Raw genomic sequence first — 24,071 nt, forward strand, 5'->3', positions numbered from 1 at the left:
TTAGACCCCAAAAAAATTCGTTCTTATGGGCAGGCAACATCATAATTACCTGCAAACTGGCTTTGAATAATTTATTCCTGCAATTCATGGAATATATCTGTGGAATTAAGTACAGTACTACCAAATCTAGATTTTTTTTTTTCCAGATTAGTCACAGTGTTACAGAAACCCCTATACCTACTTAAAGGAGACACTGCCACCTGCAGTAGTATGTACACACTGTAACATATTTTTTTAAGAAGAAAATAATTATTTAGCAATACAAATATCAGAGTGATATAACTGGATCTGATAAAACCAGTAAGCACTTTACTTCCTTAAAGTTTAGCCAAAAGTCCATGAGAATTAAAAGCAGTTACAATTTTTCTGAGCACACAACTCACAAAATTCTCATCACTGTTTATATCTTTTTTTCCACAGAAAAAGACAGTATTATACTAAACACAGTGAACTAATGTATCAACCAAACTTTATGAACACAAAAATGAATAAACACATTTTGAAAGGAATACTATGAAGGAAAAAAAAAGCAAAAATGCAACATATTAGGGTGAATCATAATATGGTAGAAAGTGATGATTTAAGTTCAGAATAACACGTTTACTAGCATTAGACCTGTGATGGTTGGTAGAACAAGTTAGTCAATATATTCATAGAGGAGAACATCAGAGACAGTCAAAGAAAATTAGAATTATTAGAAGCACAACACAAATTTATTGCAAGGCAGTTTGTGATAATGTTATTAAAAAAGAAAACCTAATGTTATTGTTACATGATGGAACTGAAGTATTTCAGTATTCAGAAAATGAAACTTTAATGTCACCTGTGAAAAGAGCGACTTTTTGTCTTTAATCGGTATGCAAGGTATTATATGTATACAAGTATATTTATTTGTGGATACACACTAATATCTTTAAATGCACTTAGATACTATGCAATGGTATCTAAGGCTACAGACAAGCAAGAAACAAATAACTATCTTGTCCTATGTTTCGTGGAAAAAAAGACACATACAGATAGTATGCATCCTTTTGACAAGCTGTGTTCATAGGATAATTTCTGTGTTGTCTGTTGAAAAATAAAGGAATCTTAAATCAAAAAACAATATAGAGATCATGCATACGGGCTGAGTGGAAATAACTAAAAAAGGCTATGCAAAATGCTAAAAGCAAAAGAAATAAAGAAAAGGAAGAACCTTATGCATTTCTCCATGAAGATCTCCTACCTCTTCTCTAGTGTCTATGGCAGAGCCAGGGGTGGTGGCAGCAGTGCTTACTGTGGTACTGGGGGCAGTGCCTGATGAAGTCACTGAATCTATCTCTCCTGCTACATCGTTGATTTCCCGTGCGATGAGAGCCAGATCTTGACTGATCCTAGTAATAAAGACAGTGTTACATTCTACCCTAGCAGATACTTCTGGATCAGTAAAGTCCAGCCTTCAGTCTTTGAGCTTCTAAGTTCTAGTTCCTGATAACTGTGCTATGAAAATGGGTATGCCCTTAGAAACTGAAAGCTTATTTGTAGACCCATAAAAGCAAATTTCTAAGTGAGGCAGTTAATCACATGCCTTTCTAGAAGAAGAAGGTAGAAGGCAATTTCAAAAGACCGAGCACCCTTGTCTTCTCTCTGGGATACCCAGGCAGAGATACGTGCTACACGCACACAGGGGATGCACCAGAAATACCCTGAAAATACTGCACAGATGTACATGCTGGAAAACTGAAAAGTCCAGAATATTTAATTTATACCTCAGTTTGCTCAGATCAAGCTTATGTGTCTGAAATTCCAAACCAGTACCCTAAATCCTCATAGTCAATCAAGGCAAGCATTCTAGTTTGAAAAACAGATGATGTCTGTAAAAACCCGGCTGTGATAGCACTACACAAATACATTTGACTTCTCAGCTGAAGTTCCTTTCTTCTGATCCACTGCATCACAAAACAGCTACACTCTGTATTCTGCTCAGCACAGGGAGAAAGTTTGTCCATCTCTGCTCGTGCTACTCCTCCCCAAGAAACCTCAAAAGAATGAGGAAAAAAACCCAAACCAACAAAGCAAAAAGCCAAAAGCCCCTTACTACTACACCTTGAGACTCCAGTGTGGATCAGGCAGATCAGAAGACCTAGAATTCAGAGCAGCCCACCAAATGATCCTCTTTCATACTTCTGTGTGAGAGCAGTGAAGGCACAGAAGTCATTAGTGCTAATTCTGCACCACCAAGGACACTGAACAGCAGCACCTGCCATTTAAGCAGAAGGAGTTGCACAGTGACGTGACAGTGATGCCCACTGTGCTGGCCAATGCTTGTTAAAGATGTTCTTCTGCCTGCTAATTTTCACTTTGTCTTCAAGTTAAAAAGAACGGACACCACTGACCTAGAGATAGTTTAAGACTGAGTGAGCAAAATTTAAACTAGAAAGGCAAACATAACTAGAGAAATTTCCAGTCAAATTCTAACACTGGATTCCGGGCATCAGCAATCCACAAAAAAGTGCAACCTTGCACACAGCACAGATACACATACAATTGGGATAAGGTTGTAGAAGAATATGCAATAACTACCCGTGACCACTCAAGACAGTATTTCTGAATTCCAACTATCAAAGACTGGAACGTTAAAAGAGAAACCAAGTAAATTTCTAATTTTAATAAATTAAAATATTGTAAGTGCCTATAACTGCATTAATTACACCACTAAAACTCCAAGGTTTGAGCTAATAGTCTAAGGAGTAGAGATCCAGAGCATCTACTTCCTTTGTTTCACACAAACATATAACCTTTTCTTTCTTAAACAGAGAAGTTGCTAATAATCGTGTTCACATTTCTGGGGCAAATTTTGGTATTTAATGAAAATTTGTAAAGAAAATAAAACCCACGAAATTTCAATTACGAGTATATCCTCCAGAAGACAAATATCATTAAACACCATAATAAAGGTAGTATCAATTGACTAAGATTTAATTCTCCAAAGACGTCGACAATGCTTCAACATGCCACTGCTATTTCAGTCAAGTTCTTATCAAGCAATCAAAATTATATAAAATCTAAGATGTCTACATAAAAATGAATTCAAATGAATCCTGAAAATATCACAAAAAACAATTCTGCCATGAATGGAAAGCACCTTATTAGACCATCATCACAGTCAAACAATGCTCAGGTGAACAAAACTCAGAATTCATTTCAATGTGATAGTAAGCTGTAGTCAGTACTCACTAACGTGCTTGATATAAGGAATATGTTTTGTATAATTGAGGACAAGAGACTTGGGTATTAGGTACACACTATTTACTGTGCTGCAACTGTAGGTGGCTTTGCAGATTTCTAGTGCTTTCTGCATCAGACCTAGCAATCATAAAGGCAAATTAGTTCAGAGAGGCAAAACAAAAATGAACCTCAAACTCCTTTAGCCCAACAACCCACTGTAAGAAATGTTGCTGTTAGACTGGCTCAGTGAGCACTCTTGCAGTTATGCAGTTATGCAACAGACAGACACAGCTTCCAACAGAAGGGAAAAGGCGAGAACACCGGTCTTGGGATGGGGAAAGCATGACTACCTTTTTTCAACACCCTGAAACCCTATTTCTTATTTACCTGTAGTGAAAGAATGCCCATAGTATTAGAAAGAACACAATGTGAAATAAGAATAGTTCTAAGATATCTGTAATAGTTCTGAATTGCTGGATTATCAAAAACATTTTTATGCTTAGTCTACTATGTCACACTTGCTACACTAAAGCAGTTTATTATACTTTAAAATCCTTACATAAAATATACATGAAGCTCCTGTTACTCTGAGGGTGTATATTCCCACCAGGCAGAAGTGGTTTAAGTTCAAATTTAGTTACCTCATTAAGGTTTTTTTTAAATATATCTTTCCAACTTTTATTTTATTACTGTCTTAAAATTGTAAAGTCTGAAAAGTGCAAACTATGTCATTCTTGAAAGACCAGCTGAAACACAATATGATGTAACTTGGATGCAGTGAAATGTTTGGCATACAGTCTCCACAGTACTTTCACCTACACCTTATTTCACAAGATATTTAGCTTTACATCTGCCTAATTTAAAGAGTTACTCAACAACAACAAAAAAAATTAAAATTAACCAATTTTAGTAAGAACAGATACCTATCTATTCCTTTGTAAAAAACTCTGAGCAGAGTCAAAGGGACTCTGATCATGGAGGCTGGACTGAGGGCTGGGAAGGAAAAATAACCCAGAGTAGACAACAACAGAGGAGAGAATACGGTTAGCAAGGCAAAGTGAGCAAAGACTAAAATTATCTTATAAAGGACAGAAGTTAAAGCCAGCAGAGCAATACTATGAATCAGTACAAAGAGATATGGAGGCACAGAAAGGATCTATCAGTGACCTAGACCAGGGGGACTCAGCAGAAGTTAACCAAGGAAACTGGTGTTGGAAGCAATGACAACAGATGACAGTAGTCAGAAATTTCTCAGCTGCTGAGTGCTAGCTTTCTTGACCTTAAATATGCTTATTTAATGAAGTTTGTGTGAAATTTCTATTCACAATCTCAAATTTGGCAATACTGATTTGAGCCTCTCATCATTTCCACTGGAAAAATAAAGAAACTGAAAAAGGTAGGGTAGACTTGAAAACAAATGTATAACTAGTACCTAAATCAAGAAAATGCTAAGCAAGCCGAAGGAAAAAGCCAACAAACCTATAGGTTTAGACTGAATTGTCAATTGCTTCCAGTGTCTGCCTCTCGTAGATGAGCAAAACGTACCAGGAAGTTTCACTGAAGCAGAGGTTCAGTGGTACTTTTTATAAGAAGGAAGTAATATGCTATGGCTATCCTCTACTCTTTTCCCCAAATACAGACATTTCTCCCTAACTTCAGATTCTTGGGAAGCAAGAGACGTTTTAAGAAGGTGCCTTTGAATACATTTATTTCATGGTTTATCAAGACGCTGTTGGGCTCTCTTAAGTATTTTCCCTTTGCATAGACCACACTAGAAAAATAAATAGTGAGAAATATTTCCAAGAAGAGGAAACAAAAAATAATTAATCATATCAAGCAAAAAAAAAATGTTTTGCATCTGTGAGATCACAGCATAAAAACTAATTTTAAAAGGAAAACACTTTTCTTGTTTAACCTCCCTAATTAAGTTCTGTGAACAGGTTCATAAGTTGAATACTGGCTAACATTTATATATTTACACAGTTTTATTTATTCAGTGCAACCTATTTGAATTTTTCACTGCCTGGGTACTGCATATGGGAATAAATTGTTACCAGAATGTAGAACTGACTACCTTTTCCTTGGTTCACTTGAAGCAGAGTACTATTAGCAATAACAGAGAAATTGCTTCACTAATCTCAGGGACTTGCAACAAAATAAATTACTTTTTGATGAATATATATGATTTAAATCAGAAAATATCTAACATAAAATAATGTCTAGGTAAAAAAAAAATTAAAATGAGAACATGGTCTCTCATACTGGCAAAATCACTTCTTCCTCTCTCTGTCATCTATGCACGGATCTGGAACTTTACCTCAATATTAACATAAAGGTATTGCAAAATCAGATGTACTTCAGCCTTAGGAAATACACCATTAGCAACTAAGAGTTCAACACAAAATACCTCTGCAAATCCCACTAAAACAACTAGAATGAAATTCTGGGATCTGGCTATCCCAAGTCAAAAATTACTATCATTTCCCATTAGAAAGAGGTGTATTTGTAGAATGACTGCTGTGTCTGGTAGTCTCATAAGAAGAATTTCAAATTATCCATTCAGTTAGTGAATGAATATGGTAAGTAAAGTGATATAGAAAATCAATCAGCTCTCTTTCTCCTATATGTGTACTTGTATAACTGGTTGGGGACAAAACTTTCTTGTTTTAGAGGCACTCGTTTAAAACCAACCTTGCTATTTCTTCTCGGTGAGCAGTCCAGTCACGAATGTAGTCTTCCTGTTCCTTTATTCTGTGCTTGAATGTATTGCTACTTTGAGATGCTGTCCCAGAGCTCTGCAGTCGCGTGGTTTTCAGGGCTGGAGAGGTACGTAGACGGGTATGTTTAGGGGAATTACGGTTTGATCCAAATTCATCTTCTGAGGTGGAAGCATAATCTGTAGGAAAGCGCCTCCATCTTGCACTTACTAAATTAGTTCAATTATTAAAAAAGAATTATTATTCCATCTTTAATAAGAAAAAACAATATTATTTCAGTAACTTCATAAAAATACACAACTACTCATTATCAATCCCCAGATACCTCACAAAAGGTTTTACTACATCTTAGAAACAAAGCTACAAAATTTGTGTTAAATAATAAACATTGATTAATAAAAACTTAAAACGGATGCTCTTTGTATAATGATGAGTGAAATCAGATGTAAAAGCCAGTAATTGTATATGAGTTGAAGCAAGCTATATTACAAAATAAGGGCCCAATTCATGAACATTTAAGTATATAGTCAGATTGTACTTTTTCTGCAGATTTTTTTCCCAAGTTTTATTCAAGGTTTCCGTGACACAGAAAAAAATGAAGAGACGTGAAAGAAGGACAGAGCTGGCACAAAGCCTGGAATGCACGCTTACATTAGGAAATCATAAAAATCCCAGAAGATTCATTATGTATTTAGCACAGAGTAAATATGCTGAAATTAATACTGTGTTATAAAAATCAGCAGCACATCTACAAAAGCTGCAGCCTCTGAGCAAAAAGCATATATTCTCACATGTAGCACATAAAGCCATGTTGCTGAAAAAAGTCTGAAGTATAAGAGAACTGAAACTAGATGGGAGAGTCTTGTGCCCCCACAAATTACTAAAATCCAGAAAACGCATTTCAGATTTGCTGTCCTCAAACATTCCCAGCAGGAAGACATTTTACTGTAAAAGAATGCTCATCACAACAACCTGCTAAATTTCTGTAGTGGATTTAGTCTCCCAAACTCACTGATATTCATAAGGCTCTGTAATTACTGTGGAAATTTTAAAAAGTGTGTTATCACCTCTTGGTAATTTAAAAATAATATTCAAGTACTGCGTATTTGGTTTAGTATAAGAAAAATGCAATAAGGAGTAATGATTTTTCCTAAAACATTTAAAGAAACATTACACATGAAGTATACATCAATATGAATTTAAGTAACAAATAATGAAAGTAATTTTTAGTTGGGAAAAGATCTGTGTAATGCCCTAAGATTACAGTATGAAGAATATAACATTGGTGTATAAGCTTGCATCCCTTCTCTCATATAATTTTTAATCACTGAAAACCAGAATATGCTTGTGCAAATTTTTTAAGGTTTAAATGTGGACAACAAATCATGCCCAGTTCTAATACTTCTTTTTAACAATCTAATTTTATCGAAAAAAATGAAAATGTCTCTCCAGTCACTTACTGTTCTCTTTTTTGAGGTTTGAAACATCTTTTGATGTTAGGGAAGCAGAACATAAGCAGAAAAAGCACATTTCCCCACAATAGCATGCAAGAAACGTGTGACCGAAGTCCAAATAGCTTTATGAGTTGGGCCCACATTTTATCATATTTTTTTGGTTAATTTCTTTGTCCTGGTTCAAATTATATGCATCAAAATATAAGATTTGTCTTAAAAACCTCTCAAGTGATCTAACCCAGCAACTCAGCACTGTACAATGAGCATATGTAATCATATATTTAAAAACTAAAAATTGAATGAGAAGTGAAGTATCAGAAACAGATTTGATTTCTAGTACTCTACCACTGTAAGTTTCAACATCAGGATCTGGGTCTGGGAGAAGCTTGGATTTCTCTGTGTACAAAATAGTGTTTTATCACGTTAATTGTATTAAAACATCAGGTTAGAAGCATCTGCTTAAATAAAATAGATTGATGAGATTAGTCTTAGGTCCTCTTTTCACCCATACCTTTTAGGAAAAGATTCTTAACTGATACATTTAGCCAAAAATAGGGAATTTTGCAAAAGCTTAAACATTTCAGAGATAATAACTGAAATGACAACCTGTAACAACTGCCTACACAGTGCCATAAACTCCCTTTACGGTTTTTAATAACATTATATGTTAAAGTCTTAAAATTTTGTTTACTTATATGTTATCAATGGGTTTCTCATTCATATAGGGAAAAAGTTACTGCAGGTTTTACATTAAAAATCTCAAAAGTTCTATGATGTATGACAAGCAATATCCAAACATGTTTCCCATTAGGATTGCTACACATTTGCACATACATGCTTTAAATACTATTTATCAATTATGCAGTCCCAAGATGTCATTGTACTTTATTTAGATTTCCAAAAGCTATTGTGCAATTGGTTACCAAAGACTGCAAATATCAGTACCAATAACTAGAAAATCCTCCTTTTAACTGGCATATATGTCTGGACATTCAAAGACTTGAGAAATGCAGAAATAATTTATCTCTGGTAGTCTGGACTTAAGAATCAAGATTCTGTTGCCAGTGTTTAGTGACCTACAATATGGTAACATTACAACTGGACTCTAATGAGAAGACCCATGGAACATTTTTAATACTTCGACAGCAACCAGGCTTCTGGTATAAGAAAGAAAAAAACCACTAAAGCCTACATTGGTAATGATCATTCATTTTCTAGTCCTTCTAGATAAAATGATAAAAATACTATTAATAACTAGATGTCTTGGGTAGTTATTAACCTCATTTTATAAGATGCTAATGGTAAAACAGGGATGTACTGAGTAATGGTCCATATATAATAGGAACTACATATAAACATGCACTCCTATAGATACTATAATAGAAGATGACACTACTTTTAAAGCAATTCAGATTACCCTAAAACTCTAAATAGTCCAGTAAAAAAAAATATAATAAACATACTGATACAGACAAAATCTGAAAACCCAAATCCTAAACAGTGTTCATACACATAGTAACAAGACTTGATTGATTTATTAAGTCATGATTTTTTTTTTAATGTATCTGACTGCTTTATTAATAGCTTTCAGATTTTCACCTATTGATAGAGGCTTCTCCCTGATTTTGATATATAAACTGATAGAGCTTTGTCTGAGAGAAGCTACTTTTACTGTAGATTTTTCTAATGATGATCTTTTTAAAATACCTAGGTTATTATATTGGGGTAACTCATGAGAAAATGGTATTATTTCTCTCTTGAAAACAAGCATTTTACAAAAGCTGCACTAAATCTTGATTGTATAATGCAGGTTAATTAAATTAATGTTAAACAAAGATGACTGTAATAGACTCGCAGACTGACAAGAGTATACCCACTCCCTTGAACAGGAACAGCAAACCACTACAATGCAGCGATCTGGGAAAAATTTAGGAAGCATGCAATAGTTCACAGGGACACCAAACTCAAAATCCATATATAGTTTTGCGAAAAACACAAGCAGCAGCAAAGTGACAAGTAAGATCTGGGGTTTACATTTTCAATAATGTGGTGTTAATTATTAAACTAAACATATAGAAGCAGTCTTAACTGACACTCTTTCCTGACTTAATGTTGCTACTTTTCAGGCTGCACACATCAATTTAGAACTTTGATTAAAATTGAAAACATGCTACTTTTCAATGATACCCTACAAGGAAAAATTGTGGTTTTCCTCTGAGGTTTCACCTTTTTTTTTTTTTTTTTTAATATCTTTGTAGACACCTGCCATAATATTAAGCAGATTCAACTTTATAGTTCAGTGAATACCTCATTTGTATCTCTACAGAAATTTCTGTACGGCTAATAAATGACACAGACAAAATATACCTGTCTGGGGAATAAACACTGCTAAGAATCCTAAGATGGTACATTTATGCAAAAGGGCAGTGGAAAACTTATGGTATTGCAGCTTAAAATTTAAGCTGTTTATATCAACTCTTACTGGGAAGCAGTAAAGGAGGCTATAACTGAGTAGCAACACACAACACCGGAAGTTATTCTATATATTTTTTCTTGGTTTCTGGATTGGCTAATATAATAAAGAATAATAATATAAGAAAGAAACAGCCACACAAGAGAAGATCAACAAGACTTTAAAATCATGATGAAACCAAAAAATATCATGATTTGGAACAGAGAACAGAAACTACTCCAAGGCAAAGTAACAATTTTAATATAAAATTCTTAACTTTGCAATATTTAGTGAGGTAATGTTTGGGTTTAATTTTCCCATTTGTTACTTCATCGCTGTTATTCTCATCAAGCTATCTCACCTTTGTATTTCTGGAAGCCAATATTAAATTATAAATATAATTATCCTACAGATGCTCAGGGTATACCTCAGGGAACATTTGCTATTCTGCATATTTACAAACCTACCATACAAAAAAATATTCTGTCTTCTAGGTAGTAAACAGTGCTGCTGGCCTTCTGAACTTCTACTACCATGACCTGAGCAAAGAGTTCTCTGTGTTTGTACTAATGCAAATCAGTGCTGCAATATCTAAATGCCAGAATGCAACTCTCTGTTACTGGTTTCAAGTTAAAATAAAATAAAAAAATCCAAAGAGTTACAGGATTACAATTAATTTTCTTTATGATTTTAAGTAAGAAACATCCACAAGCCTGGTTAAGGAAGTATCTTACTCCAAAGAAAAAGACTGCATCAACTAAAACTCAAGAAGTGTTTCACAAGAACTGTTCCTTAAAAAAATATAAAATCTACATACGAAAAACATCTAGTATTGTACAAGACTAGTTCAAATAATCTTACATACCTGAGGGAGAATTATGAGCTGAAGCCAAAGATTTGGATTTTGAATCTGAAAGTCGAGAAATGCTATTGGCTCGAGTTCTAGCAGAAACCTTAATACTATCTCCTGCTGACGTTAACCTTGCACCACTTCTGATAATAGCTTCTGGGGTACGAGACGAGGTAGTGCTTCTAGTCATTGTTGCTTCAGAATCACTACGTGCTGATAAAGAGCCAAGTCGAGTTCTACGAGGTTGAGCAAGTAAGTCTATTCTGGAAATACTTCTCCTCCCTGATGGAGGTTTTGATGTGGAACTTGTAGTGGACACTTCGGAAGCCACTGAAGCCTTATCAGCATCAGCAAGCTCGCTATCTGAGGCCTCCCCAAGCCGTGCTCGGCGCAAGAGAGAAGTCCTTGTAGGACGAGGTCTTGGAAGAGTGGTTGATTTACTAGATTGGCCAAGTGCAACGGGAGATGTTTTTGATTTAGTTGACTTTCCTTCCATCTTGGAATGTAAAAGTTCATCTGCTGAGGAAAAAGGAACTCTTCCATGTGATTTGCCAGAATAGGTCTCCTGGTCAGATGACAAGATATCAGAAATGGCAGAATGAGGTACACTAGATGTTTGATCATCATCTGTCAAATCGACCGATGGTTGTCTCATTCTTCCACTAGATTGCACAGTTTTGCGAGCATCAGCTCTAGACCCACCATCTGAAGACCGACTTTTAGTCTTCTTTTCCATCTTTTCTCTGGCACTTGTTGCAGAGGCTTTTAAAACATCTTTTGAAGGTGAACCAGAGGAACATCTATCTTTATATAAGGTTGTAAAGCTCTTCCGCTTCTGTGTGGATTTTCGTTCAGTGTCACCAGTAGCAAGACTGATTGTGCTGGCTGTATCTACATCTGATTCTGGTGATATGGAATTATCTCTGTTATAGCTAGGAGTCTCAGGACCTTCATCAGTTTTATTTTCTTCGCGCAATTTAGCTTCAAGGAAAGCCATTACAGCTTCCGTGTCTTTTAAAATAAGTGTTGTATCTAGACTCGAATCCATGTCCATTGAATCACTTCTATCACGTATCCTGTTTACAGATACTAAAGGGGCAGCAGATCCACTTTGCTTATTAATGTGAGGAATAAGTTCTATAGGTATATTTGTGCTAGGCTTATCGATAGTAAAGCTACCTTGCCTCACTAATGGTTTTGAAGATTCCTTTTTTTCTCCTCCAGATGTTTTAGGACTTTGTCCTTTAATACTTTCATCATTTTTTCTTCTCTTTCCCTCACTCTGTACCAACTTCATTTCTGCTTTATCTGTAACATGCACAGAAGCTTTGTCTTGGTTATCCAAAGTTTTGGGTGACAAAGCAATCTCCTCTCTACCTTTCTCGACATGGTTTGCAGATGGTTTTGCAGAGGATAATTTTGGGGGTGTCCAGTGTCCTTGCTCCTTCCTTTCTTGTTGTTGAATTTTTGCTAAAGCTTGTTTCACCACAGAAGTTTCTCTGCCAGTTTCAGCTCTCTCTTTACTGGAAGAACTAGGGAAAGAAAAAACTTTGTCTCCAGGAGCTTTAGGTGAAAGACCATTCATTGTCCTGCTTGACTTAACTATACTTCTGCTGTCAGCATCTGAGGCACAAACTGGAGTTTCTTTCTCCTGAAGTTCAGTGTCTTGCTTTTCACCTATCTCTGATCTCTGATGAGAAGTAGTTTTTGCTTTTGAGCTTTCACTCACTTTATCCTCTTTGGGAAGCTGTGGAAGCGTTCTCCTCTTTCGCTCACCTTGGCTGTTGATAGAAGCAGCTGAACCAGCGCTTCTAATGGAAATACCAGACTCACTAATGTCTGTGTCTAAAAATGAAGAAGAAAAAAAAATATCTGAGAAGTCATTCAAGGTAAATGGAAACATTACATTCTTAAGACTGTAAGACTAATAAAATAACATAAAGCAGAACTGAAAAAAGACCATCTCTGGTCCATCTCTGTTCTACGGTAGGATCAATTATACTTAGACAAATACATGTTTAAAAACATTTAACAGTTTCTTAAAACTCTCACTCAATGGAGATTTGACCATCTCTATATGCTATTTGTGTAGATAACTCTTAGAATAATTTTCTTAATCTTTAACAAGAGCTGGACTACAATTTAGTCCATTATTGCTTCTACTATTCTCATTAAGCATCATTTCCTCTTCACAGGAAAGAATGGAAACACTCCTCTTATTACAGAGTAGAAACTGTGAATTACGTTAACTATGTCTGAATTAGATTTAGTAAGTTGTATATAACTAATAATACTATTTCATTTCACTGTTGTAATACATTTCGTAATAAAATCCAAACAAAATCATGTGCTAACATAATTTAGAATGGGTATCTTCTGATGACAGACATTACATACCTAAAAATAAAAAAAAAATTTCTGTACTACTAGAAGTAGAATGTTAAGAGTGTCATATAGAAGAATAGTCCATTCTACACAATCCAAAGTGGTGATAAAGAGCATGTGTCTATGAAAGCAACGTCTAAAAGGGTGCAATGGAATTACTGCAATGAACCATTTCTGGTTTATCACCAGACATGTGACCAGGACAGAGAAAGCCATCTTCCAAAACTGCACTTCCGAAGACTAGCATAGAGCAGGAAAACGGATGGAGTCATTTCAGAAGCAGAGTAAGAGTGCAAAGACAACAACATTCTTTCCTCTTGCTGTGTTGCAAACAGGCAGATTTTCTCCCCAAATATGGATAACTTCGGTTGTGATTGAAGAATCACCTGTTTGTGTGGCATCTTGGGCTCATTACTACTCATTACACTTCATGAAAATTCGTGTCATTCTTGGTATGGTATTTTTTCCTGCTTCATTTTTCTGCTTCAATTTTAGTCTATACATTCCATAACATGGGCAAGGATCACTGTCACAAAAAGGAAAATTTTCATAGATAAAAGAATTTGAGCTACATAAGATATGCTCCTCCTCCTCTTTTAGTCAGCTGTGTACACTGGGACTGTATATACGAACATAAAAGTATTTACACTCTCACAGTAGGTTAAAATAGGTACACAAAAAAATATGAGCACACCATTACAACAGGGAGTGCGAAGCAGCTCCTACATTCCTAAACACACTCAGCTCCAGATTTCAGAGCCACTGAAATGAGTAACATCCCCTTCCTTTCTCCCTACTTGCTGTTCCACAGCTCAAGGTCTTGTCTCAACCAAGGGGCTACAGCCTCTCCCTGTGACACCTCTCCTCAAGGAAGAGGCTACAGTGCTGGGAGACATTCTTTCATTCTTTCAACAGTACTGAAAATATCTACTCATCAAGAAAGAACTTAGTATGATTGAGAGAGCAAAAAGAATGATTTTAACCCAAACAAGACATCGAGCAAAAGAAATATATAGGAAATGTATAAAAATCATCAAATTAATTGAGTACTACTGCTAAAGCACCTTCATTGAATTCTTAGTGGATATAGAATGCTCTTTAGGCAGAAAAATATAGCCATCCCATGAACTGTTGCAAGGAATACTGAATACTTAATACTCCCATTTAAGAAACCAAACTCTATTTTTCCACTGTGATGACTATGTCCTCCTTGCCCACTTAACGAACATAGGAGTTGTGCTGTCAGAAATAAGCCTTTATTACTCAGAGATAATATTAATTGCTCCAGCTCTGAATGTCAGGATAAGAAATAATTCATTTTTAAAATTCATTTGCCAGTTGTTGCAATATAATGTGACATACTCACTAACACATCACACTGTCAACTCACTTTTCACCAGGAAAGATATATAAACAACTGCTTTGTATATCCCTCTGGGATGCTTCCATCAAGGCTTGCCACCAGCATTGGTTATTCCAGGAATATAAATTGGAGTGCAGGGTTTCCCTCTCTGCAAGAATTCTCTAAGCATTTAACTGAGTATCAACAATCATATTGCATGCATACATGCATGTATTACATACATGCCATATGTATGGCAGTGTATGGCATATGTATTTGCAGTGCTACAGACTAGGAGAAGTCTGTCTAGAAAGCTGCCCAGAGGAGAGGGACCTGGGGGTGTTGGTTGACAGCGACTGAACATGAGCCAGCAGTGTGCCCAGGTGGCCAAGAAGGCCAATGGCATCTTGGCTTGGATCAGAAACGGTGTGACCAGCAGGTCCAGGGAGGTTATTCTCCCTCTGTACTCGGCACTGGTGAGACCGCTCCTCCAATACTGTGTTCAGTTCTGGGCCCCTCACCACAAGAAGGATGTTAAGGTTCTGGAGCGAGTCCAGAGAAGAGCAACAAAGCTGGTGAAGGGGCTGGAGAACAGGCCTTATGAGGAGCGGCTGAGAGAGCTGGGGTTGTTTAGCCTGGAGAAGAGGAGGCTGAGGGGAGACCTCATTGCTCTCTATAACTACCTGAAAGGAGGTTGTAGAGAGGAGGGTGCTGGCCTCTTCTCCCAAGGGACAGGGGACAGGACAAGAGGGAATGGCCTCAAGCTCCGCCAGGGGAGGTTTAGGCTGGACATTAGGAAAAAATTCTTCACAGAAAGGGTCATTGAGCACTGGAACAGGCTGCCCAGGGAGGTGGTTGAGTCACCTTCCCTGGAGGTGTTTAAGGCACGGGTGGACGAGGTGCTAAGGGGCATGGTTTAGTGTTTGATAGGAATGGTTGGACTCGATGATCCGGTGGGTCTCATCCAACCAATTCTATGATTCTATGATTCATACGATTGTTGATATTCAATTAAGTACAGTACCTATTGTACAATTGTACATACAACTGCTACTTTCTATCTGTGCTCTTCAATCTTTCTCTTTGCACACTGCAATACCTTTTACGAATAATGCAAAATTATTGACATCTTTTTTTGTATAATCTACGTTAGGACACTCATTTGAGAAGCAGGGAGTATCTCTGAAATCTAACCAAGGTTTTCTAATTCCTGAACTATATTTCTTGGAAGTTATAAAAACTGGTGATTCAATGATAATTAATTAATGTGATTCATACCTATGAAGACCAACTTCTTTCAGACATACCTACCAGATCAAATCTTTTATACATATTCAGGCATGTAACTTGCTTCTTGGTGAATTTCAAATTGCCTTTAGTAGAAGAAAGGTATGAAGTCGTTCAGCACTGTCCTTGGCTATCTACATGTTACGTGAAGTTTAACTACAAAGATTTCTAAAATAATACAGGCATCTAAGCGCAACAAGACAGATTTTGTGAATTGGTCTGTGGACATATATATCAAGTTGTATTTTCATTAAATCTCTGGTGCTATAACGCTTTCTGGATTTCTCCTTAAGTATTTTAGAATTCTTGCAGTACGGACATGCACTATGCAGTAGTTGCTTCTCTTAGATCATAAAGTTCTTGTAATGGTAAAGGAAGCATTCATCTCTCCAAAGAGGATCCTAATTAGTGTCCCACCTGAAAGTGACAATTTAAAACAATACAAAAAACCACAAAAGAACACCAATACTCCTGATTTATCACCCAAGAGATCAGTCTCAAGAGCTATGACTTTAAGCACCCTCTATGTATACCTGTTCTTTCCAAGCAGGCTCTTGATTCCGTTATTCTATGTACAGGTACGTCAGATAATTTAATTTTTCCCCTTTCAATGTCCTTTGACTTTTCACATGCTATGCAAAGGTCAACTCCTATGACAGGTGGAAAAGCTACTACAGAAGCAGCAATTACTGGTAAGACTTCTTTCATGAACTGATAGAGAACTTTGCATTACAAAACATCAAAAGCAAAATTTGTTTTGTAAACTTCCCAAGAAAGCAAAATGAGACTACAAAGACGGAATACATTCTATTGCTTGCTGTACAAAACAGCCTCACCTTCTATGATTTTAAAACCATGTGAACTTAAAACTAAATTATTAGAAAAATTACTGCATTTGATGAATCAGTTATACATTCTTACATATACTTTCATCTCCTGAATAGAAACCTGAATTGAAATTATAGTACTAACCAATTCGTAACAGTAGTTTCATTTTGGAAGAAATTCTCAATAACATTTCAGTGTCACTTTTTTTAAAGTAGTCAATTTACTTATTCAACTTTAGAATTAAAGATCATGTTCTTGCTTTCATTGTGTCAGAATAATACACAGAATTTAAAGCTAACTCTTCTGTGAAGGAGCAAACTATCTTTTTTCAGGTAAAGAATAAACTATACAGATTTAGATCTCTATAAACAGCATATAATGTATCTGAATTAATTTAGTAGTGTTATCTGAAAACTGAGGGCAGTAAAATAAATCTACCACAAATCCACTTAGGAAATGCATATATTAGTTTCAACTAAGTTAAGGTGTTCTAAGAGAAACTGAAGGAATCTGAAAGAAAAAAAATAAATTGTCACCTACTATGAGATTCAAAACTGAGCAGTTCAGAAAATGGTTCAGTTCATCTAAGCTGGGCCAGGAAGAAAGGGAGTTAACCTAAACTTACCAAGGAAGCTAAAATTTGGGCAGAAAAATATAGACAATATCATTATTGGAGGGGAAATATCAATACCTTTGGAGGGGAAAAGAAAAAAATATTAAAAGTAGTGCACATAGAGAAGTATTTCTAATTCTAAAATACATTTATTCCCCTAATCTTAAACTTTGTTTTGACGATGAAAATTTCAAAGTCAGCTGGAGTTAGAGGAAATGTTGGAATTGCAGGACAAAAACATATCTCAGGCAGACTGATAATTAGTTGCTTCACTAAACAGCATAACACTTTCAGAAAATGAAGCATTCATTAACACAACATCCATCCCTCTGTAGTTAGTAGTGAACTTTGTAATGAAGAGCTACACTAACTTTACCTCAATGTACAAGTTTCAGCATAAAAATCACCAAAATTCTGTGTTAAATCATCATCTCTAAAAATTGAGAGGAAGAAAACATGAGACAAACGAAGTAAGGTAAGTAACTCCTTTATAGTCTAGAGTGTAGATCATGAAGAACAAACTATTTAAAATAGAAATGAGAATAATTTCAGTATGAGACATAGCCTGAATATCTAGCACTCACAAGAAAGGGTGATAAAGTTATTCATTGCTGAGGAGAAAGTGTCTACAGTTTTTAAGAAACACAGAATGTTTTCTACACTTCAGCTGAATAACAACTGTTCAGTGATCAATCCACCGAGCACAATTTTGGGCCAGTAGTGAGCAAGATATAATCAAAGAAACATACTATGCAGACCAACCCAAACTGTAGTCAAATGAACGTTTCTTTAATATTGCACAGTTCTATTTTTTGTTTTAGTAACATCCAGTTTAATACTGGCAGTCTTCTGCTGTGCCAAACAACACTACTGTTGAGCTTGTTTTTATGGTGTCACCTCTCAGTGACACAAAAGAATTTCAGGTGAAGATATGGTACTAGGAGCAATACAGCTGCTTATGTAGGTACGTAATAACTCTTCTCTCCCTTTCAGCATAAATTATGACAACAGAAACAGATTTTAATACCATTTTCTAATGGAGTGGGCACAGATGACTCCAATCTGATGTCATCTTGGTCATGATGTGTGTGATTAGCAGCCAAACTGGCCCACTGTGATACCCAACGTTTACTTCCAGGGGCAGCAGAACTCTCCTAAGGAAGAAAAAAGGCAGAAGAATAATTACAACTGTTTGATAAAAAGTATGCCTTCTTTCCAGGTATTTCCTGAATAAATACGTCAGACTCTGTTTTCCCAGAGGAAGTTGAAAAGGGAGTTTACCTCAATAACTTTTAGAGATAGGAGCTCTAGAATGGCAAACAAACAAAATCTATATAGTTGCAGAATCAGCACAGAATAAACAGCATTTCCTAGTGCAGAGAATTTATAAACATCAGAGGCTATATGAAATATATTAGAACATATGCTAGCTTTAAAACCAGGTTATTTCAGTCCTCAGCGCAGCAGAGCAGGAAAGAAACAAAGGCTGTGTGTGTGTGTGTGTGTGTGTTCAAAAATTAAAAACGTGCTTCAGGAAGACAAGAAAGTAACATTTTACCAGTTTCGAAGACACTCTTGTCAGACATGAAATGTTGTATTTACTTCATTAAAGAAAGACTATCTTAAGGAGCAAGATACCTTAAGACAGAAAGGAAAGGAACATCAGATTATTTGGCTGGCCTAAACAAAAAAGCAGCAAATATTAGCTTTAAACCATTCTACTGGGTTACAGTGAGGTCAATGTCAAGAGCATCTGACAATGTTTTGGCAGCTGACCTAGGAAGGAAACTATTTACTTTGTTGATGGTAAGCCTTTTGAAACACTGCAAAATTCTAAAATGTAAAAAAAGTAAATATAAAATTAAACCATCTTATTATGTTGTGTTGTTGTAGTATCTTAAGACAAAGCACTGCAAATGACAGAAGTCTCTGACCACAAGTCTACAGGAATTACCATAGGCAAGTCAAATGAGAAACCACAATTCAAGATCAACAGAAGAGATGGGAAAGACATGAAGATATCACTAACTTGCTTAGTACGGACATGTGCAGGAACTATTTCAAAGGCTAGATGAAGCTCTGCTGCCTGTTCAAATCTTGGTACATCAATTCAAAACACTAATTTTTGCTTAATGTCCTGGCCACTCTGGGATTCCAGTCTTTGAACAGGAATCAAGTCTATAAATATTATAAAACTTAATTAGAAGTTGAATGGTGAACAATGTTATCTAGAGTATGGTGACTCCTTTCAAATTAGAAGTTACTTAGACATTTGAGAAGACTTGAATATATCATCTTGAATGTCTCCTGATTAAATGAGTGACCCTAATCAATGTAAACAAGTGCAATATGATGAATTTTTCAGACTATTATGAATGTAGTGAGCCAGAGATGCACTAAATCATTTGTTTGAACTGTTATACAAACCTCCACATTGTGAATTCATTTCTTAGAATCAAAATGTTATAAAATTCAAGTCTAATAAAACCAAAGGAAAGCAATCCAATGTTTCTGTTACTCATGGGGATTTCTGTACACAATGCAAGGAAAAGGGTGTCAGAAAGAATATTAAAAAATATGTAAAAATGTGCAGCATTTATGCATTGACCTAATGCTGAAGTCTTGTTTTTCTTTCACATATCTAAACTTTCTTTTCTCCATTTCCTGTCCATCCTAGTGAGTTTCCATCTTTAGTAAAACAATTCATTATAGCCAAAGCCAAATATGATAGATGTCCCAATTATCTTTGCTACAGAAAACTCCAGCTAGTTCCTTGTGTACCAACATGTCCAATTCCAGAGATACAGATATGACATGTATTGGAAGTCTGAATTCCACTTCAAAACAGAGAAATACATTAAGACTTTGCAGATTCACAGTAGTAAAGAAACATAGATTACTTTTCTCTGAAAGTAATCACACTGCCAAAAAAATGTTTTCCACATAGCAGTGAATATAAATGTGTGTTCAACCAACTCTCTGTATATACAAGTGCAAAGAACAAAGCTATGCAAAGCTGGTTTTTATAGCAGTGTAAGATTCAGAAGGTGAAAGGTTTATAAAACACACATTAAAAATGTCACATTTAGTTATCCTAATGTTCTTCCTATGAACTAGAACAATTTGCATCTTACAGGCTCTCAAGTAAGCTGTCCTCCAAATCTTCTCTTGAATACTAAAAGGAATTCCACAGTCTTTCAGAAAAGCCAGTTCTACATAAGATACACAGCCTTTTAACTTTGTGTTAAATCTGCTTTCCCTTATACTTATCACATATACAAACTAAACTGGAGTAACAGATCTTCATAAAACGTACCAATGGACTTCTGTGGCCTTAGTATTCAGCCTGAAGATTCAGGGCTTCAGACTGTACATGTGAAAAAATGGCACAGCACACACGACACCTGGAAACATTTCTGATACCTGGTATTTCAGAGCAGAATATTTTTTTATAACTTCAACAAGCTGAATCAAAAAAGTGTTTTCAGACACATACTCAAGTCAGCCCATGTTGCAAGAATCATATTATGCCATCCTTTCACAAACTGAAGTCCTATCTTGAAAGCAATTCTTTTAGTCCCTCCCCACTTTGTCTGCTTCAGAACCATATTCCTACAGAGGTGATGATCTTTTTTCAAATTTCCATACTCAATTTATTTACAGCTAATATCTTCACATTTGTTCCTGGAACAACACTGAAATCTATCTCAAATAGTTCTTTTTCCTTCTGTTGTATTTACTCCACTTACATAGCAAAACCCAGCAACTGCACCAATCTCAGCTAAAGTAGACTACATAACTTTCCTAGACTAAATGAATTGTATCCATCTGTTCTCCTAAAGTAAATCTCCATTGCCTTAGTAATCTGAGGGGACACCTTTGTATTTTCTCTATTCTTGTATTGACTCTTCTTCACCAAGAATGGTAACGATTCTAGCATCAGTATTTCAAAGGAAGTTTCACCAACACTTCCTACCATGGAGACAACACTGCTATTATCTATTGACAATACATTTTCCACAGTATCCAGTGATCATATTTGGCTTTTTGCAGCCATATGACATTGGTGACACAATCATCCCATGTTCCAGTATAGCATCTATATTCAATCAAAAAGTAAGTGTCAAACTTCAGACTGAATGGTTTGCTCTACAGAAGGACACCAAATTACCATAATTAGGACAAACAAAAGGAAATACAGCCTCTAAATACACAAAACAGTTCACCACTTCTAAGAAGCAATATAGCAAACATTTACATGAATGAAGTTATTCAGAATTCAGAATGTCAGCAGTATTATTTATTTTATCTTCAGTAGGGAAGACATGAAACGGGCATTCAAAACATGAAAAGGAACTTTGTAGTCAGTAGCACTGATGACCCTGCAGATGCAGAATGGGTTTTCTACTGTGCTGTAGATTTAACAAAAAACAATTTAAAAACACACAAACTAAACAAAAAACAGGTATGCCCTTAAGAAGCACTTCAAAGACAACGTTGATAAACCATGTACATTATTTAAGAACTGTCTCGCATAGATAAATGGCGACTGAAAATTAAATGGAAGCTGGATGGATATATCATAGCCCAAAGGTCTAGTGCATTTTTATGAATCAAGCTCATATAATATGAAGAAATAATAAGAACAATAAAAATACTATCTTCGTTCTCTACTGTATTTAATTTTTGCTGTTAAATCACACTTACCTTGGTTGGCAAGTGGCAGCTTATAACATAGAAAATAAAAACATTTAAATATTTTAAATAAATGGATTTAGTATTTTTACTGCCTATCTGTAATCACTGAAAAGACAAGAACCAGTGCATGCAAGCTCAATCCAACTGTGTCAGACATTCTCACTGTATTTTATTTAGTTTCAAGACATCCACTACTTCAAAGTACTAAAGCTTGTCATATCAAAGGAAAAGCTGAGAATTTCTTCACAGGAAAAACAGGTTTTAAGTCCTTTCCAAGAATGTTATTCACGGTACTTTCAAAGCCCTGTAAAATTAAGAGAATAATCCTTCAACCCCCAAATAATTTTTATAAATCTTTAAAATTTCCCAGGTCACCTTTTCCAACTTTCTGAATTGAAATACCTTAAATTTTTATTCTCTGTTTTTTCTATGTCAATCATGTTCTGAATTCACCCCATTTTGCTAAATCATCTACAGGTACAACATTGATGGGCAACTGGAACAAGGACCACTCACAATCTGAGAAGAAGCAAGCCTGGGAACACGGAATTAGCCTGAGGTTATGCGAGTATTTAGCAAAGATCTTCAATAAGGTTTATCAGCTTATGATCTGCAGCTCAGTAACACAGTAAGTCTTCCAAAAACCACAAGCAGAAAAGTTTGTACATAATGTGAACATGATACCACATACTTTACAAATCAGATACATTTGCCTCTCCCTTTGCTAATGGTAAAACAGAGTGTAAGCTTTGGTAATAAGACTTTAAATACTACAATCTTCTCTCAATAGTTATCCTCATGGTTGTATTCCTATTATGATACTATAAAACTCCTCTTTTTCTGAAGTAGCTTCTCTTTTACTTTTACAGACATATCAACCAACTTCTATTTTTAGAAGTTTCTGGTAAGCATCTTTCCATCCTCATCAATCCTCAGCTTTTCTTACACTAATTCTTGCTGTATCCACGTTGCTTACGTCAGTTTTGCTCCTTTACTTACCCATTTTAAGTTTTTCTGTATTATGCCTTCTAATACTCTTGTAAATTTAGACTGTGACAAAGAACCCATTCCCTTCCCAATATACAAAGACCATTTTATTGAGCAAAGCATCAACAGTATTAAAAAGGCAACATTCTTGTAACTTCAACCTAAATCAAACCAAGTTTCAATATGCCATTGTCGGAAGGATTCTTACATCAGCCTTATGATTGCAGTAGTTGTCTGTCTTCTAAAATCAAACCCTGTTATTTGCAAAATATGATACCTGGAAAACTCACTTATGTTCATAAAATAAATCGTGCATTCTTCTACTGCTTATAAAATTATAGAAATGGAAAAATATAGATACTTTTAATAATCTGGAAAACTGATATGGACAAAAGAGCTGAATGCTGCAACAGGCAAGAAAAAGAAGAAAGACAAAGATTGTGGTTATAGATTCACACAAAGAAGAAAGGTGAAGTCCTTCAAATTTTCCGACACGATATGCCCATGCTGTACAGTAGTAACTCACTTGAAGCAGCTACCTTAGAGAAACTATTCAAAGATACTAATCTAGATATAGTAACATAGTTAGTGTATCAAGATTGCACAGTAGCTAAAACAGAACCATGATAAAGCACAACCTAAGTGAAAGAGATTCCTAAATACTAAATATGATACATTTGTATGGCAGGCACACAAAGCCATACTTTAAGCTCTATATAGTCCAGAAAATACGCTTATTTATAAAGTCAGCTTGCCCCGGCAAGCAGAACTAACTGTGGTGTGCTTCATTACTGTTACCAGATTAATTCAGCTCCAATATGAGCCCGTTCTGTTCCCAACACATTTCAAGTTATAGTTTAGCCATCACAATGATATCAGAATATCAGAATTTCTCTGAAAATTTGCATATTCTGAGTCACATATAAAGAACAAGCATTTTCCTTTGCCTAGTCTTTCAGCAACTGTTTAAACTGCACTGCTTCTGAGATAACTAACATAAGTGATTTCTCATTAGTGGCAGCTCACTTAAGAACTCAAACCCTGAATGTAAAAGCCTGAAGTCCTCTGGCTTCAGAACAAAAAATATGAAATGTATTATCCATAATTTTTTTCCTAGCTGACTTTGTATCACATATTAATTCATCAATCTTATTTCTGAATTTTAATATAGTTACTCGTTTGGGCTATAAAACAAACAGGTTTTCCTCAGTTCTGCTGCAAAACTTACAAGAAGTTTATACTGTGCAAATG

General features: G+C 35.6%; 1 protein-coding gene across 5 annotated transcripts in view; it reads right to left on the reverse strand.

The window, feature by feature from the left end:
* Positions 1-24,071, reverse strand: part of CEP170 (centrosomal protein 170) — a 100,593-nt gene that overhangs the window by 11,810 nt on the left and 64,712 nt on the right. For 2 of the 5 annotated variants that reach the window (XM_069852412.1, XM_069852407.1), the window contains 4 exons: positions 18,163-18,289; positions 10,696-12,525; positions 5,899-6,133; positions 1,196-1,373 (listed from right to left, as the gene is read on the reverse strand). In XM_069852412.1, coding sequence (XP_069708513.1) covers positions 1,196-1,373; positions 5,899-6,133; positions 10,696-12,525; positions 18,163-18,289 — 2,370 coding nt within the window. Of the gene's footprint in view, positions 1-1,195; positions 1,374-5,898; positions 6,134-7,723; positions 7,775-10,695; positions 12,526-18,162; positions 18,290-24,071 lie in introns of all 5 variants that reach the window. The other 3 variants (XM_069852410.1, XM_069852411.1, XM_069852409.1) reach the window with 3 other exon arrangements.

Source organism: Phaenicophaeus curvirostris, chromosome 2 (assembly GCF_032191515.1).
Source record: "Phaenicophaeus curvirostris isolate KB17595 chromosome 2, BPBGC_Pcur_1.0, whole genome shotgun sequence".
Classification (NCBI taxonomy): domain Eukaryota; kingdom Metazoa; phylum Chordata; class Aves; order Cuculiformes; family Cuculidae; genus Phaenicophaeus; species Phaenicophaeus curvirostris.